Source organism: Limanda limanda, chromosome 21 (genome assembly GCF_963576545.1).
Source record: "Limanda limanda chromosome 21, fLimLim1.1, whole genome shotgun sequence".
Lineage (NCBI taxonomy): Eukaryota > Metazoa > Chordata > Actinopteri > Pleuronectiformes > Pleuronectidae > Limanda > Limanda limanda.
In genome coordinates this window covers 20682775-20698426 of record NC_083656.1, presented here as the reverse complement: position 1 = coordinate 20698426, position 15652 = coordinate 20682775, and the positions used below count along the sequence as shown (strand labels likewise).

The 15652-nt window shown below is 39.3% G+C and overlaps 1 protein-coding gene across 1 annotated transcript in view; it reads right to left on the bottom strand.

The window, feature by feature from the left end:
• ryr2a (ryanodine receptor 2a (cardiac)) overlaps window positions 1–15652 on the bottom strand; it is a 118296-nt gene that overhangs the window by 15793 nt on the left and 86851 nt on the right. The window contains exons 78-95 of the mRNA XM_061094463.1: window positions 15273–15443; window positions 14692–14751; window positions 14295–14429; window positions 14017–14129; window positions 13782–13878; window positions 13571–13677; window positions 12944–12995; window positions 12766–12810; window positions 12569–12668; window positions 11430–11509; window positions 11083–11159; window positions 10284–10357; window positions 7817–7834; window positions 3156–3236; window positions 2718–2806; window positions 2172–2300; window positions 1232–1336; window positions 192–273 (exon numbers count right to left, since the gene is read on the bottom strand). Of these exons, the coding sequence (XP_060950446.1) occupies window positions 192–273; window positions 1232–1336; window positions 2172–2300; window positions 2718–2806; window positions 3156–3236; window positions 7817–7834; window positions 10284–10357; window positions 11083–11159; window positions 11430–11509; window positions 12569–12668; window positions 12766–12810; window positions 12944–12995; window positions 13571–13677; window positions 13782–13878; window positions 14017–14129; window positions 14295–14429; window positions 14692–14751; window positions 15273–15443 (1615 nt within the window). The remainder of the gene's footprint in view (window positions 1–191; window positions 274–1231; window positions 1337–2171; window positions 2301–2717; window positions 2807–3155; window positions 3237–7816; window positions 7835–10283; window positions 10358–11082; window positions 11160–11429; window positions 11510–12568; window positions 12669–12765; window positions 12811–12943; window positions 12996–13570; window positions 13678–13781; window positions 13879–14016; window positions 14130–14294; window positions 14430–14691; window positions 14752–15272; window positions 15444–15652) is intronic.

Below are 15652 nucleotides of genomic sequence, written 5' to 3'. Positions count from 1 at the left end.
TAAAGCCAGTTTTGGGCTTGAGCAATGTAAAGAACTGCGCTACACTGATGATTCAAACATTTGGATCGCATTTAGCAAACACTGCTAACTATTTCGATTAAATCAACACATTTCAGTAAAATTGTCCTTTAACATTTTTGTATCTGAATAAGGTTTAACACATGATTTAATGCTCATGAACATAAACTTACCCTCCAGCATAGACAGCAGCATGACCACCATGTCTTTCTGCAAGTCCATCAGTTCCTTAAGTAACTCAATCTGACTGGAGTCCTGAAGAAAATCATACTCAAGACTTTAACCATACAGCAAAAACTAGTTTGTCATTGGCAGAGGGATCCCTCACTAGTGGCTCACTGAAGTTTTCTACTCTGCTAAAATGGATTTTTGTGGTAGTTTTATATTTTCTATGAAGATAAATTTGATTGATTGCTTGATTTTATTTGAACAGTGATCACAATCAAATCGGGTTACCATAAATTCAAGGAGAATGTTTTTCATATCTAGACCGTGGAGTGAGACGTGTCTCCACTTTCTCCCGTTGTACAAAAATGAAACTAAGCTATCCTAGATAAGGGTGCTGCCAACGTCTGCAGTATCAAGGTCCGTAAACATGCTTGTCCTACCACAAGTCAGTTTCAGCTGTCTATCATGATGTTTCTCCATGTTTTTATAGCATCAAATAACAAATAAAAACCAAACTTACTGGAGAATGTACATCAGTCTGATAAGATCAACCTGAAACCACAGCATTCATCCGTCAGAAAGTTCTATATGAAGTGTACTTTTTAGTTTGGACCATATCCTGTCCACTGACATGGATGAAGCAGTGCTTATGACCTATACTGTAATCATCCAGCAGGGGAAGGTACATATTGTTTGGCTTGACTTTTTGGTCTACCATGTCTATATACACTTCATATGAACAAGGACAGTATCAGACGAAGGAGCATAGGCAGCAAGATAAAGAACTTCAGGATCCTGACATTGCTGCTTCACAAGAGCCAGTATCTCTGCTGCTGTTCACTAGAAGCATTTCAGTCATAATTTTCTATGAAAGTTTTTTAAGCACTTGATGTCTTCAGGTAGTTGACATCGGAGACAGGCCAGGAAATTACAACATGCAACAAAAAATGCCTGGTCAGCTGCAAACCAGACATGACCATTACAGAACTTTCGTTGTCCATATACTTCCGTCCATATACCCCCCCCAAACTCATTCTTAGCTCACCTGAGACAGTTTCATCTGCATATGAGCGAAGACGTGGAGAAAACCAACCACAGCATCCCACAATCGGCTATGGGCCAAACTCTGCTGGTTGCCAGTGCACGGCCCCTTAAACGTCACAAGTAAAGAGTCACAATCACAGCAAACACACTGATGTCCACTTAGCAGGAGTTCATATATATATATATATATATATATATATATATATATATATATATATATATATATATATATATATTAGAATAGTACACAGAATATAGTAGAACATCAGGGAAATGTTGCTTTTTAAGTTTTAATTTTCCCCACTGTTTCAGAAATAAGGAATATCTCCACTCTGTTTCATTGAAACAATAATCTACTGACAAAATGTGGCTATTGTAAACACTGCTGTCACTTTTCAACCATTTAATTCATAATTAGAAATTTGTGATCTGGTATTTATTTTGTTGTATGCTCTACTGTTTCTGAAAACACATCAATTCCTGCTCCATTGCTAAAGCTCCTTTTGTAAGCCTCTGTCTTAAATGCTTGGTTGTAGCCCCTGTCTGTTTAAGCCCTCCCTCCTGATGAAGCCCTGAATGCTATGATTGGTCAGCTGGCCCACTCTGTTGTGATCTGTCAACCTCCTCCAACGTTTGACAAAAGTGACACCTCTGCTCTAGCTGTGCCTGGTGTTGTTAGAGGGCGTGACAGATAAGCTGAATGTCCTGTGACATCACACCTGATGTCATGTGACATCACAAAGTATCGGCCAGACAACGGCCGAGGTCTTTCAAGGTTTTGGGATTTTTGACTTGACAGAATTTTACACACAAAAAACGATATATCGCCCTACAGGAAAGACAAAGTGAAAAAGCATATACTGTCTCCTCTAAGCCATTTTAAAGGTAATATAGAGAAGGTGCTACAAGGTTCTACATAAAATGACAATAGTAATACTGACCTGGATGTATTCAGTCAGGGTATTGAAAACCTGCTTGGCCACATTAATTGCCTTTGAGAAATTCCTCTGGCCCTGCTCGTCAATAACATCTTTGCCGGAATAATACCAGTAGAAATCACTGATAGACTCCTGGAGGAGGGGAGAGGGGATAAAGAAGGGGTCAGAGGAGGAAATGAAAAGAAGAAGAGAATGAGACAGATTCACCATGAGATAATAAACTGAAGAAGATTATTAGCAGGAGTAGTAAACACAGTCAAGAGGCAGTAGAATGGGGCTTTGGAGACAAAGCCCCATTCAAATAAAGAATCAAGAAAAAGGAAACATCTGAGTAACACAAAAAAAAGCATAACAACTAAAGAGAAATGTCACTAAATGTCTCTTAAAACACTTTTATTCCCTGGACTTTATTTGTGATGTTTTTTTAATCTGCAGACATGATATATTTCATAGCTTTTAGAACAGAATGTATGATTTCTGATCTATTTAGGTTCAGTTTTGTACAATTCATCCTTCATGAAGCAGCAGCTGTTAACGACAGGAACTGACCTGGACTCTGAGGAGGTAGTCGACAGTAGAGATGATGATGTTGACAGTCGTGTTGTTCCCTGTTTGTGTCCTTAAGTAGTTCTGGAAGTCTGAAACAGGATATCACAAACATCTGGCAATGTTCTGATTGTAAAAATGTGTTAAATGAATAAACCCTGTTGTAGTAAATGATAACATGGCTCTGACTCAGACATATGAATGAAACTCGTAGGAAAAGCTTCTATCCATATGAAGGGGTCATATTCTGAGTAGTTGGTGTTTTTTGACACATGATAAATTACACTTTTCTCACAATCTCCTCAGATAAACCTGCAATGCCAATTTTCTGTAGTTGTATCAGCACATTATCATTCGTAAATATACCTAGAACTTTAGATTCTCCGCCATATTCCTTGATTGAACCGTCACTAACAACAACAAACACACAAGCTCACACACCTGAGTTGTGTCCTTCACAGAGCAGCTGCAGGAAGCGGAAAAGGTCACAGGTGAACTCATCATCCTGCATGACCTTCTCACCTGGCCAGAGAAGAAGAGACACACACGCACACACACACACACACGTGCACACAGCAAGACATACATGCAGACACACATAGGCACAAGCACACACGTGTTCATATGAGGAGACACACACATACACATAAAAAACAAGTCAGAAACAGAGAAGACAAAAGCAAACAACAAACAGGAAAGAGGCAGAAAGACAAGAAGATGGAGAGTGAAGAACTGTTCAAAGATGGAGCTAATGTGATCAAATCCCCAGTATTTTTCTGTCAGTCAGTGAAACCAGTTTTATTTTACACAATCTCACACAAATACACACACTTTGATGAGCAGTGGGCAGCCACGGCACTTGGTCGTGGACTGAAGTGCACTGGTCTTTAAACTGCAGCATTTTATAGTCAGGACTGGATTTGGGCTCCATTCATGTTTTTTTTCCTTTTCAGAAGCTGTTTATACATGGTTGGAAATAAGATGCATTGGTTTGTGGATCTGCTTTGATTCTGCACAGATTACAAATACCTGGAGGAAGTTGAGGGCAGCTGCTCTGACTGTGTTAAAATGCTACTTTGAACCATGCAAAAAGAAATATGGTCAGAGGAAGGCTGATGGGACACTACACAATAACTCAGTACAAGAACAACATGAACAATAACAGAATACATCCATAAAATATGATGACAACGTGGACAGGGCTAAAAGAGGAAAATCTGTCGGTCTGAAACAAGACAGAAAGTGCACTTTTTGATCTTCAAACTTTTCTTATCTACAGCTCAGCCCACCACAATGTGCCATGTTCAGATTCACTCATCATGGCCCATAATGTGTGATCACTTTTGCAGATATCAACCAAAAACTAATCTAACTGCATCTGCTGAAAGACTTCTGAATTTAATTGTTGTCATACACTGCTCAAAAAATGAAGGGAACAGTTAATCATCCCAGTATAACACAAGGGACATCAGTTGGACTGGAGCGGTAACAGCAAAGCAAACTCCAAAAAGGGAACGTTTTTGCAAGTGGTTGCAACAGATCATTTCTCTCTCTATATCCTTCCTCATTGATTTTTTTTTCATTTTGCATTTTGTTAGTGCCATACTTACAATTTGTAGCATAAGGCCGGACCTGAGGACCACTCAGGTCCGGCTCCTGCAGGATGGCACATCTATGCATGCCATCGCAAGAAGGTTTACTGTGTGTCCCAGTAGTCTCAAGAGCATGGAGGAGATACCAGTAGACTGGCCATTTATAAGGAGAGCTATACACAGCCTTAGAAGGGCAACAACCCAGCAGCAGGACTGGTATCTGCTCCTTCGTGCGAGGAAGAACATGGGAAGCCCTGCCAGAGCCCTACAAAATTACCTCCAGCAGGCTACAGGTGTGCATGTGTCTCACCAAACTGTCAGAAACAGACTCCATGAGGGCCCGACAACCTCTAGTGGGACCTGTGCTCACAGCCCAGCACCGTGCAGCTCGATTGGCATTCGCCAGAGAACACCAGAATTGGCAGGTTTGCAAGTGGCACCCTTTTCTGTCAGAGATGAGAGCAGGGGGGTGAACGTTATGCTGCCTGTAACATCATCCAGCATGACCAGTTTTGGCATTGGATCAGTGATGGTCTGGGGAGGCATATCCTTGTAGGGTCGCACAGACCTCCATGTCATAGCCAGTAGTACCCTGACTGCAGTTCGGGGCCAGGATGAAATCCTCAGAGTGATTGCCAGACCTTACACTGGTGCAGTGGACCCTGGGTTCCTCCTGTTGCAGGACAACGATTGCCTTGACTAGACATTGATGGGATTGCATGGCGTGATACAAATTAAAGTTGGATAAGCCTGTAATTTCAAATTACAATCATCTGTTATGATTTTGAATCCAACCCTCAAGAGTTTAATGATTTTGGTTTCCATTGAAAATTCTTACGATATTTGGTTCTCAATTAATATTTTGTTCATTGAGCTCCTAAGCGTTCCCTTCATTTTTTGGAGCAATATACATTACTTTGTAGTAACAACTAGAAAATTATCATTGTGATATATCAGTTCCTACAAAGACAGTAAATGACACAAGCATTGATAACAGTGACCCAGCAGTGCAGTGTTAAGTACTGTTGCATTAAGGCCAAAACCTCGTGAGTTTCAATCCAGAAGCTGTGCAGGGAGCACCGAGCCTCTCACCCAGTTAGAGCTGGTAAGGCCTCCAGCAGTAATTTAGAGTTTCATTCAGCACCAATAGATGAAGACTGTGCGGGACTTCCTGGTCCCATTTCTGGCAGTAAAATAATTCATGATTATTTATTTTTTGCAAACGTCTCAGGGCCCTGGTAAAACTGGGCTGTGATCTTAGCTGGCTAAATAAAGTAGCTTGCACAGTGTGTATTAGCAGCGCATTTCTATGTTTTGTTGAGTGATTTTGTATATTTTGTGGCTTTTCAATGAGTTGAGTTGAGTTGAAAATACAATTCAGTGATTCAAGTGAAGGCACTTTCAGGCGTGATATCAGCAGAATGATACACTATTGATACACGATTTATCTCTTTATTAATAAGTAAGAAGGGAATCTGTGTTATGTCTCTACAGGTTTCTTAAATTATTAAAAACTTGAAGGTCTGTAGGATGTGATGCATTAAAGTACAAAAAACTCCCTCTAGTCCCTCTAAAAACCTTTTTCTGGACAGATATACAGAATATATCACTAAACCCAAATCAAGAATTTAAATGCTGTGCTAGTGGGAAAAGAAGCAAAAATACAAACTCATAGACAAGGACAGGTTTTTCAAATAAGGTTTTTTCATGAAGGACAAGCACACTGTGTACAGTACGCAGCTCAGGGAGGAGGGAGAGAGAAAAGAGGAACAAATGAAAAAAGCAGTGCTTGAATATCTTTCCAAGAGATTTTTTTCTAATAAATATCCACTAACACTATATTATCCTTCAAAGTATGTATTTATAAATACTGCATGTCCGACTCTTTTATTTTATCTTTTTGTTTATAATGTGAGATAAGTTGAATTATAGGGACAGTGTGAAGTGTTTGAGTACAGAAAACACTTTTGAAGTCTCATGTGTAAAACATGTTACAGCCAAATCCAAGTCAATTGTGGCCGCTTCATCAGACATAATTACAAAAAACATAACATGGCTCCAGAGTTTGCTCAGACATTTATATTACACCACAAGCAATATGGAGACATATTATTTGTTTCTGTTGTTTCTGTTTCTTCAATTGTATTAGATTTGGCTTCAACTCTGTTTACCCCTGAGACTCAAGAAGTGTTTTGTGGACTCATACACTTCTCCCACCCCTCCATCAGCAATGTGGTGAGTAGATAATGAGTGCATTTTCATATTCTGTGAACTATCCCTTTAACTGTTGTGATTAGTAACACATGAGTATTTATTGAAGTTTAATTGATGTGATTAGTAACTTAAATCCGTGTTGATGGAAGTTTAATTTAATAGATTTTTGGTGAACTAATCCTTTGAGCATCAAAAACTGTTTTCTTGTTGCTTCCTGCGAGTCATCTTAGTGTGTTAGGTCCTAACAAAGAAGCATGGTCTTTAACATTCCTCATTAGCTTACTTACATGCATTAACAAACCTGCACAAGTATGTAGGGTTTACTGTCAAAATTAGTTTAGTTAAATTAGTTGTTGTCTGTCTGCTTCTTGCTGCTGAGCAGTTTGAGGATATTGGCTTTTTACAGCTGTTTCTCTGAAAACAGCTGCTGCCTCTGCTGCTCCAGGTCGATAAGAGACTGAAACAAAGCAGTGACGCTGCTAAAACACTGCTGTGGGGATCATTTGACGTTTGACCCATTGTTATTCTGTAAACAATGACGATGCAGCCTTACTGGAGGCCAGTCTTCAGCTTGATCTACTTTTTGTTTGGGTTACAGGATTTGTATTCATTCCAGCCCTGAGATGGTGAGTCAGAAACAAGGCAGAGGTAGTGGCTGAGAACACAGATGAGACTGTACACTACACAACAGAGAACAACCAACACAATAACCATTTCCATTACTGAGACAAAACAACCACCTGAATTCAGGTGGACCACATGACTGAGAGGGTGTGGATGGAGGATGAGGGTGGGGGAATGTAAATACTCATATTAGTAGTATTTAGAATGTGCCAGATACTGTGCAAATCCTGAGAGGGAGGCATAGATATGTAAACAGCTCACAGCTACACTTTTACTTTTGTCTGGTCTGTGGTGTGTTCCAGAAAAAGTCATCATAATATCATCATCACTTTACTACTGTGACAAAGAATGGCATGAGACATTTTATACCAAAACTCAGAAATGGGCTAAGACTTCAAACATTGTTAAAAGACCAACTACAAATCCAACCAGGGAGTGACTTGTAATTGGTCTCCACTCAAAAAGAAACCAACTAAGGAAGGAAAGAAAAAACGGATTAGAATGGTGAGGGCAGAAAATAAGCTACAAGCACAGTGGTGGTAAGACGAGGCTTGAAGGTCTACACTCAGGACCTGGACAGAACTGACACAACAACTAACCAGCAGTAGTGTAAGAGCAAGAGAGAGAGAGAGACCAACCAACGGACAATAAGATGGCAGAAGGCATAATTACCACGCTCATGAGTGATGACTGAGGAAGGGAGGAAAGTGCAGTAAACCAAAATGAGAAAGGAAAACAGGGGGAGGAAAGGAAGAAAGAAAGAAAGAAAAGAAGGAAGAAAGTAAGAAAGAAAGAGAGAAAGAAAGAAAGTAAGAAACAAAGAAAACGATTACATATAGGGAAAAGAGACTTCCGAATTTATTTGTTTGGTCAACATGGAAAAAAAAAGACCAAATAACAGAAAACGTGTTGAGCTGGGTTAAGGTCAAGGGTAAAGAAGTGCCTGAAAACTTTTTGGGTAAATTTCTTCTTTTGATTGTGGATATGCATCAAACGTGGAACTTGTTTTGTTAATGGGGCTTCAAAAAGTTATTTATAATGAGGAAGGTATAAAAATGAACAGCTGTTGATGACTGGTTGAGTTATCTCTATAATGGGTACAGCCATGAGTAATAACCCACTGTGAGCTTTAGTAATTACTGGTTTATGAAGAATTGTTAGTTAATCAGTGTGAAAGTAGGAACAGGACAAACTGAATGAAAAAACTTGGCGACGTACACATATATTTGAAAGCAGAGGATGCACCATGTTTGAAGCTGAGAGAATTTTTTGCTGTATTAAGCACTGAAACAGTTAATTTGTGTTAAATTTATATAGTTTGGTTAGGTTTTATTTAAAATGAGTTTTGCACTGATTTATATTTGGATATTTAAGTTAATTTACTATAACATGTTAACAGTTAATATGTTCAAATTCAGCTTCCAATTTGAAATAAAAAAGCTGCTGTTATCGTCGACCGTTGTTTTGTGCATTTTTAAAGAAACAATTATTGTTTCTGGCTCCCTTAATGCAACGGTTAAAAAAGTAAAGATTTGAAACTAGTATTGGCAGAAACCAAAACAATACTCAACCCTAATCATATGCATTTAAACATTACCAGTTACCTATAGTCTATAAACCAAGAAATAAGTAGTAATGTCAGTACTGTTGACAATATTCATGAAAGCAGTGCCATTTCTGATGTGAAGTCTCCATAACCAGTATATGTTTAAACACATGTATATTTTTCCATGAAATTAACTTTTACATGGTTATCTATGATTCTTAATAAGTATCTAGGTTCATATCTTATGTGATTATGGTAAGATATAATTAATTGAATGTTCTACTTAATCCTCATATCCACACAATGAAAAAAGTCTTTCCAAAACAGCTTATGTGACTGAAACATGAATGATCCCATGAGTGTTTGGAGATGTTTCACCTCAGCAATCAAACGTGTTGGTTCAAGTTAGGAAGAGACAGTTGTTGTGGCTACGGTTTTGAAAAGATCATCCTCATGGTTAGAGGAAACTAACTGTAAGTCTTTGAAGGAGAACCAGTCTTCTGGTATAACTTTCTACTCCCAACGATTCACTGTGAGCTTAACTGATGACCTAACTCCACACCCACCTCTGCTCAGCTACATATATGTTTATATAAATGTGTAAATGACATTGAAGTATGAGAGAATATACTGCGCCAGAATAACTTTTTATAAACCAGAAATTACTGAAATCAAATTGCTGCACCCATTATAACTTGATAACAAGTACCAACAATAAGCTGTTTATAAAGAAGGACAATACAACAGCTTCTTAATGTGAAGCCAAAACCTCTGGATCGCCCCCTTGAGGCTCCATATGAGGTCACCTGCATAAGAATATTTTATAATAAATAATAAATAGCATTAAGATATTTTGGCTTCCGTGTTGCACAATGAGAGGAAGTGGAGACATGTCGTCCATCTTTAAAATCAGTCTGGGGCACCAACTGTCATCTCATTGATGCATCTTAAAATCTACTTATAACTTTAAATTAATGTAGTTCAATGTGGTAGGTTTCTTCATACAGGTAACTATCTAAAATAATGACTGTAAACACTTGTTACACATTCATACACACAGAAGATGTGACAGGCAAATCATGAGCACAAACACGTACAGCAGGATTCATAGTTGATAATATTGATAAACAAAAGGTAGTTCTCCATTGGCACCTGATTCAAATGAATAAAAGGCTGAACCAAAGGGATGACAGGGTAAACGGGACAAAGCAAAATAAAGAATGATGAGAAATTATGTATTCAGAACCACAGAGTATGTATCTTCCACTATAATGGTCCCTTTCTACAGTATTGTCCGTCCTGAAGAACACTCCAGATCTTTTCTTGGGATACCATGAATTCCTTACAATCTACCCCTCAGTGTTTCACTGTGAAACCAATGGTCCCAGCACCAGTGGCCTTTTGATTTGGTCTGAGGTCAATTAAAGACATTTAAGAAATATACCTGCATCTGTTGTAGAAAAGCTGGCCTGGCCTTCTTCTTGTTTAGTGAAGTTTCAGAGCAACAACACTCCAACTCAAAAAAAACAATGTTTTAAAGATGCCTTCTTTTGGTATGAAACAAATCTACAGTGTAAAAGTAATGAAGCTTACCTGAGCCCTCCTCTGTCACCATCCCCAGTCCTTCTGCTTTGTTCTGCCTCTCAAAAGCATTTAGATCAAGAACACTGAAACACAGATGAGTGAACAGTGAAAATCACATATTTTTTGCTTCCTTTAAAATAGCTGAGCACCTTCATCTATGGCAGGGCAAATATGGCAATCAGTGCTTGACCTGTTATGGCTAAAAAACTATCAGACAACACGTAATTGGAAATATCTCTCCCTTTATCTGTTCTCAGTATCTGTCATATTAAGGATATCATGTTGTCTGTTTGTGTTCATTTAGCAATTTACTGCCAGCAGGCTGGTGTCTGTAGAAGCTAGCTAACAGATAATGTAGACTTTTTGTCAAATTCTGCTCATATCTCCTTACGGTCCTTGAGCTGTATATTGTCTGTGTGTGCTGAAAAACAGCTAACCCACAGAAGATAGAGAAATAACGAAAAGGCAAAAACCACTGATTCAAAGAGTGGTAATGGGAAACCAGACTCTTGAGGAGTCATTCTTCAGAGTTTGGATGAAACTGGGTGCTAGGTCTTTTAGTCTCCTGCACCCTTGCTGCTGTAACTGGTGACTGTGTTGCTGAGCTGCTGCCTCCACAACCCCACTACAACTCTCTTACAGATTGAAAACCTATGCTCTGAAGTTAGCATCACCATAGTTTCAGTATTGTTTCTCTATTTATTACATATATGCTCTTTATTCAACAGCTCTAAATGCTTGACTATGACTGAGCCAGCTGTGGTATGAATACATGGTAAATATATTTGTTAGGAGTGTGTGGATTTACCTGCACGACTGCATGAGACCAGCCAGACCCTGAAAAAAGCCCACGTCCTTCTTATCTTTCAGGTAATCCAACATTTTCTGTCCAAGAGACAAAATGAGAGCTGAGTTATATTTTACACTTTTACATGGACACAATGAACAAACATGCACATTTCACATACTAGATTGGACTAAATATAATCCATGCAAGTTCCTTTTGTTTTGTATCTTGTATGTGTTAAGACATTGTCAGAATCTAGATTCATACAGACAAAATGCACAGGGAAATATTTACATCCATATACAAAGTAAACACTTAACAATGAAAGGTTTTGCAACAGAAACCGAAGTGAGTGAACACGCTAATACCTGCTGCACTGTAGAGTTTCCTCCGTTGAGAATAGCTATGCCCAGCTTCAGAGTAGAGGCCACCATGAGACCCATCTCACCTGGTGTATAGGAACAAGAGAGAGAAAAGAGCTGTGAATAGGTACAGTATAACCTACTAAGACTTGTTGAATGTCTCCAATCATCTGTAGAGCTAAACGTAGTTGAGTCGGGTTTTGAGGAAAGTATTACGTTTTTCATCTTTAATTCTAATTAGATGTGTTTAAACCAAGTTACCATACACCCCATCTACAGGTAAATTGGTTTGATTCTGCCAGTTTTATACCAAAATTAGCATCGATTAGACGAGTCAACTTCCACCCGGTGAATAATGTGCGAAGTTAGTTACTAATGTGAAGAAAACTGAGAAGACCCCTCGCTTCACTGTTTTCCCAGTGTTGAATTTTCACAACATGAAGAAAACTAAATCGCTGTGGCAAGTTGTTTCCAAGATGTTAAAAAACAGAACACAAACGTTCGTAGTTATTTATGCCTGAAAGATCAATATGCGTCATAACATCTGCAACGTAACGTAATGCAGAAAAAGTGCAGCATCACCATCTTGACTGCCAAAATAAAAAGAAGAAATGAGCGCATTCACCAAGGAGTCATTTGACTCTGTATGCATTAATTCCTATTGCAGACAAAAGCCAGATGTAAGTGGGTGTTAGTGGTGTTTTTGACCAGTGGAAAGGGGGATTTAGTGATGAGAATGATTATCTGGAGACAGTTTCTTCCCTGTATTCCTCGCCAACACCTTCACAGGTCACAGGAAAAGTAAACAATCCAAACACTTCTCGTGTCATCATTCTCACCCAAAGTACCTCAGACATGCAATTTGGTTATGATATTTACATGAGTTGCTTATTATTATGTGATTAAGACGTGTACATGGGCAGAATACTCAACTCTAACTCGAGCACTGCTTATTCTGAGTCTGATCGTGTAAACAGAGTCCCTGTTGCAGGTGTAGTACCGTCAGATTCCTATGAGCTCCCATTCACTGCTGTCTACAGACATATTCAAACTTTCTGAATGGTGCACCTGATTTTTGTTGTTTTGTCAAAATTGTCACTGTGGCCAAAACTATCTGAGAAGTATCACTGAGGAGTTGAACGGACCTTTGCTTGCACTGATGGTTTGCAGCACCATCTCGGCAGCTCCTCGGTCATGTAGACGAGCCTGCTGATACAACAGCTTCTGCTTCTCCATCTCCTTCTCCTATTCATAAAAATAAAATCACTTTTCAGGTCTGACAAACTGTTGCAAAAAAGGTGAAGCAGGAGATGACCATGAAAACTGACAGACACACACCTACCTCAAAACTCTTCACTTCCTCTTCATCCTCTTCATCGTGGCAGCTCTGAGGGCAGAAGAGAGATGGAAAGAAATGGGTAACGATGGCTTTGTCACTATTATTACAGTCATTAGCATCTGGTTATTAAAATAAGTTACAGTTTCTGGCATAATGAGTTACAGCTTTGTTAGTCTGGTACCTTAGCCATGATGTCAGCGTAGGCCATGTAAAGAATATCCTCATCCAGTTTACTGCAGCAGGAAACACACACACACACACACACCCACACACCAATTAGCAGAATATGACAAACTCCACTAATTTCTGAATTTAAAGCTTATTATGCTTTGTCTTGTGTGCGGCTGATAACAATGAACCCAACTTTTAGCCAAGGGTAGCTCATTGTTTGGATTCAAACATGCTGATGAATGGTGAACGGAGCTGAATAGTGAGTCTGATCCAGGCGCAGATAAAACAGCAGATAGATGACTACCCTTCTTCCTACATGTGACCGTATATTTTGCCATCGGGCCAATACGCTTTAGAACAACCCGCCTGAGGAGAGAAGGCTCGGACATGCTGTGACTTCTTTTAAATAACTTCTTAAAACCCAGTCTACAGAATTGCCAACATATGATGTTGTGCTTTTAACTTTTTACGTTTTATTGCTCATAATCTTTTTATTTGTATTTTCTGCTTTTAGGTGATGCCTGTCTTCAATCTTCTTACAATGATATTATCAAAACTGATCCTATAACTGAGACTTGTGTTGGTGTAACATGTGGTAGAAGCATGTAGGTTACATACTGTATCTATGAGAACCCACCACTTCTCTGTGAGGGCTGTTCTGCTGAACAGCTGAATGAGTTGATGTAGAGGATCAATGTGCTTCACCCCTTCCTCCTCTTCAGAAAGCTCTTGTTCACCTGGTTTCTGACATGAGTACACATTCACAATCAGAGGAGACTCAGCGGTACACACTGTAAAAAAGTAACAAAATTCTGCCAGGGGAGAATAACATATTGAAATGAACTAACAGCGAGGTCCTCGATGAGTTTATCTTCAAAGTAGTGTTCCTCCGCCTCGATCCAGGACTTCTCATAGCCCTGCAGGAACAAGTTCACAGCCCGGTGCCTAGGTTGGGGAGATATAGCAAGAAGAAATCCCTTCATAATCATATATTCACTGCTTTATAAGATGTAACAGATGTGCAGATCTAAATAATAATGCACGGTATGAGTGTGGTAATGTGTGTGTGCCTGTATAAGTTACCTGGGCAGGTTATAGAGTGGTGCCATCCTGAAGCAAGCGACCACTGCTCTCTTCCTCTGTTTGGACAGTAGTTTGTGCCACACTGCCTTCTTACTGCGCTGAGGGTGCTCCACCTAAACACACACACGAAACTCAGTGGGTAGTGGGGTCACTGTCTCAAGACCGTATCGACTATACTGGCTTCAAACGATATGAAGGGCAGCTTTTCCTGGAGGAGCAGTTTTTGTCCGGGAGGATCACAAATACATATCACATCAATAAAAATATGAGACACTCACCTGATCTAGGTGGAAGAGGACATGAGCGATGTCCAGGACTCTCTCCACGGTCTTCTCTGGGTCAGACGTGTCCTCATAGTGATTAGGGAGGTCCCTGTACAGAGCCATCTGCCATCGGATCGCTGGGTCCTCCAGCTGTACAAGACAAACATATGCAATCACAATCACAAAATAAACACATCTAAATATATATATGTGGTTTTTCTATGGGTTGTGAGACAAAGACTCAAACTGTCCTTTACAAAAACACAAAACTAAATTCATCATTATTCAGAACAACAGCTTTCAAATGTATCTTCACTACAATGTAAATATAAAGTCTTCATTTTTAACACATATACTTACCTTACCTTGATCTTGTTATATTCCCAAACAAGGTACTTGACTGTGTTCTTACCTTTCCTTGTAGATGGAGATTGTTCCTGATGATCTCTCTGACTTCATCCTCTGTATCTTTCTGTTGACAGAGCAAACGTACAGTTTATGAGGAGATCAAGATAAACCTGCAGATGGGGCTAACCACTTGGCTCTGGGGTTAAGAACAACAGTGTCTCTCTGTTGGCCAGTGTTCCATCTCTCTTTTCATCATTGCTGTCCACTATCTCTATCTAATAAAGGCATAAAATGGGAAAGTAGTATTGAGAAGTTAACCCTTTAGATTGCAGGTCATGAATGATAATTTGTATTTCTAGTGAGACCTGTTTCTGAAGAAACAGGTCTCACTAGAAATACAAATTATCTAACTATCTAACTATTATCTAACTATCAAACTACATGTTTGTGGTGATGAATTGTTTGCTATATGAGCAACAAAACTTCAGTCAGTCAGCTAAGGTGTTCCTGTTCACACAGATCATTCAAATCCCAGACCTGTAACTTCAATTTGAACGTGTTAGCGTCTTGTTATACAGAACGAATGTATCTGCCACATATTAAAGCCGACATCAAAGCTTAAAATATATATATTATATTTGATACCTGGGTGAAGCGGTTCTTAGCCAGTGTAATGAGCTCTTGTTCTCCGGGGGCACAGATGTTGAGCCCAACAGGCAGCAGACGCTTCAGAGTAGCAACGATCAGACTCGTCTGCATCGTGTATCGATCTCCCTTCCTCTTCATCTTCTTCCTCTCCTGGTCTGAAACTATTCCCTGTGGAGAATCCACCATCACAAGACAAGAGATGATCACAGCCAGGCTTTTCATTCACATGACACAAAATGTGAGGTCACTGTTGGTTATTGATTGTAATGTGTATAAATGTTCCTGCTGCATCATTTTGATGTTTGCTCAGGTGACATCATTTCATTACAAGATTAATAAACATGAATACTGCCAAGGACCGGCCCAGACTGCAGCAC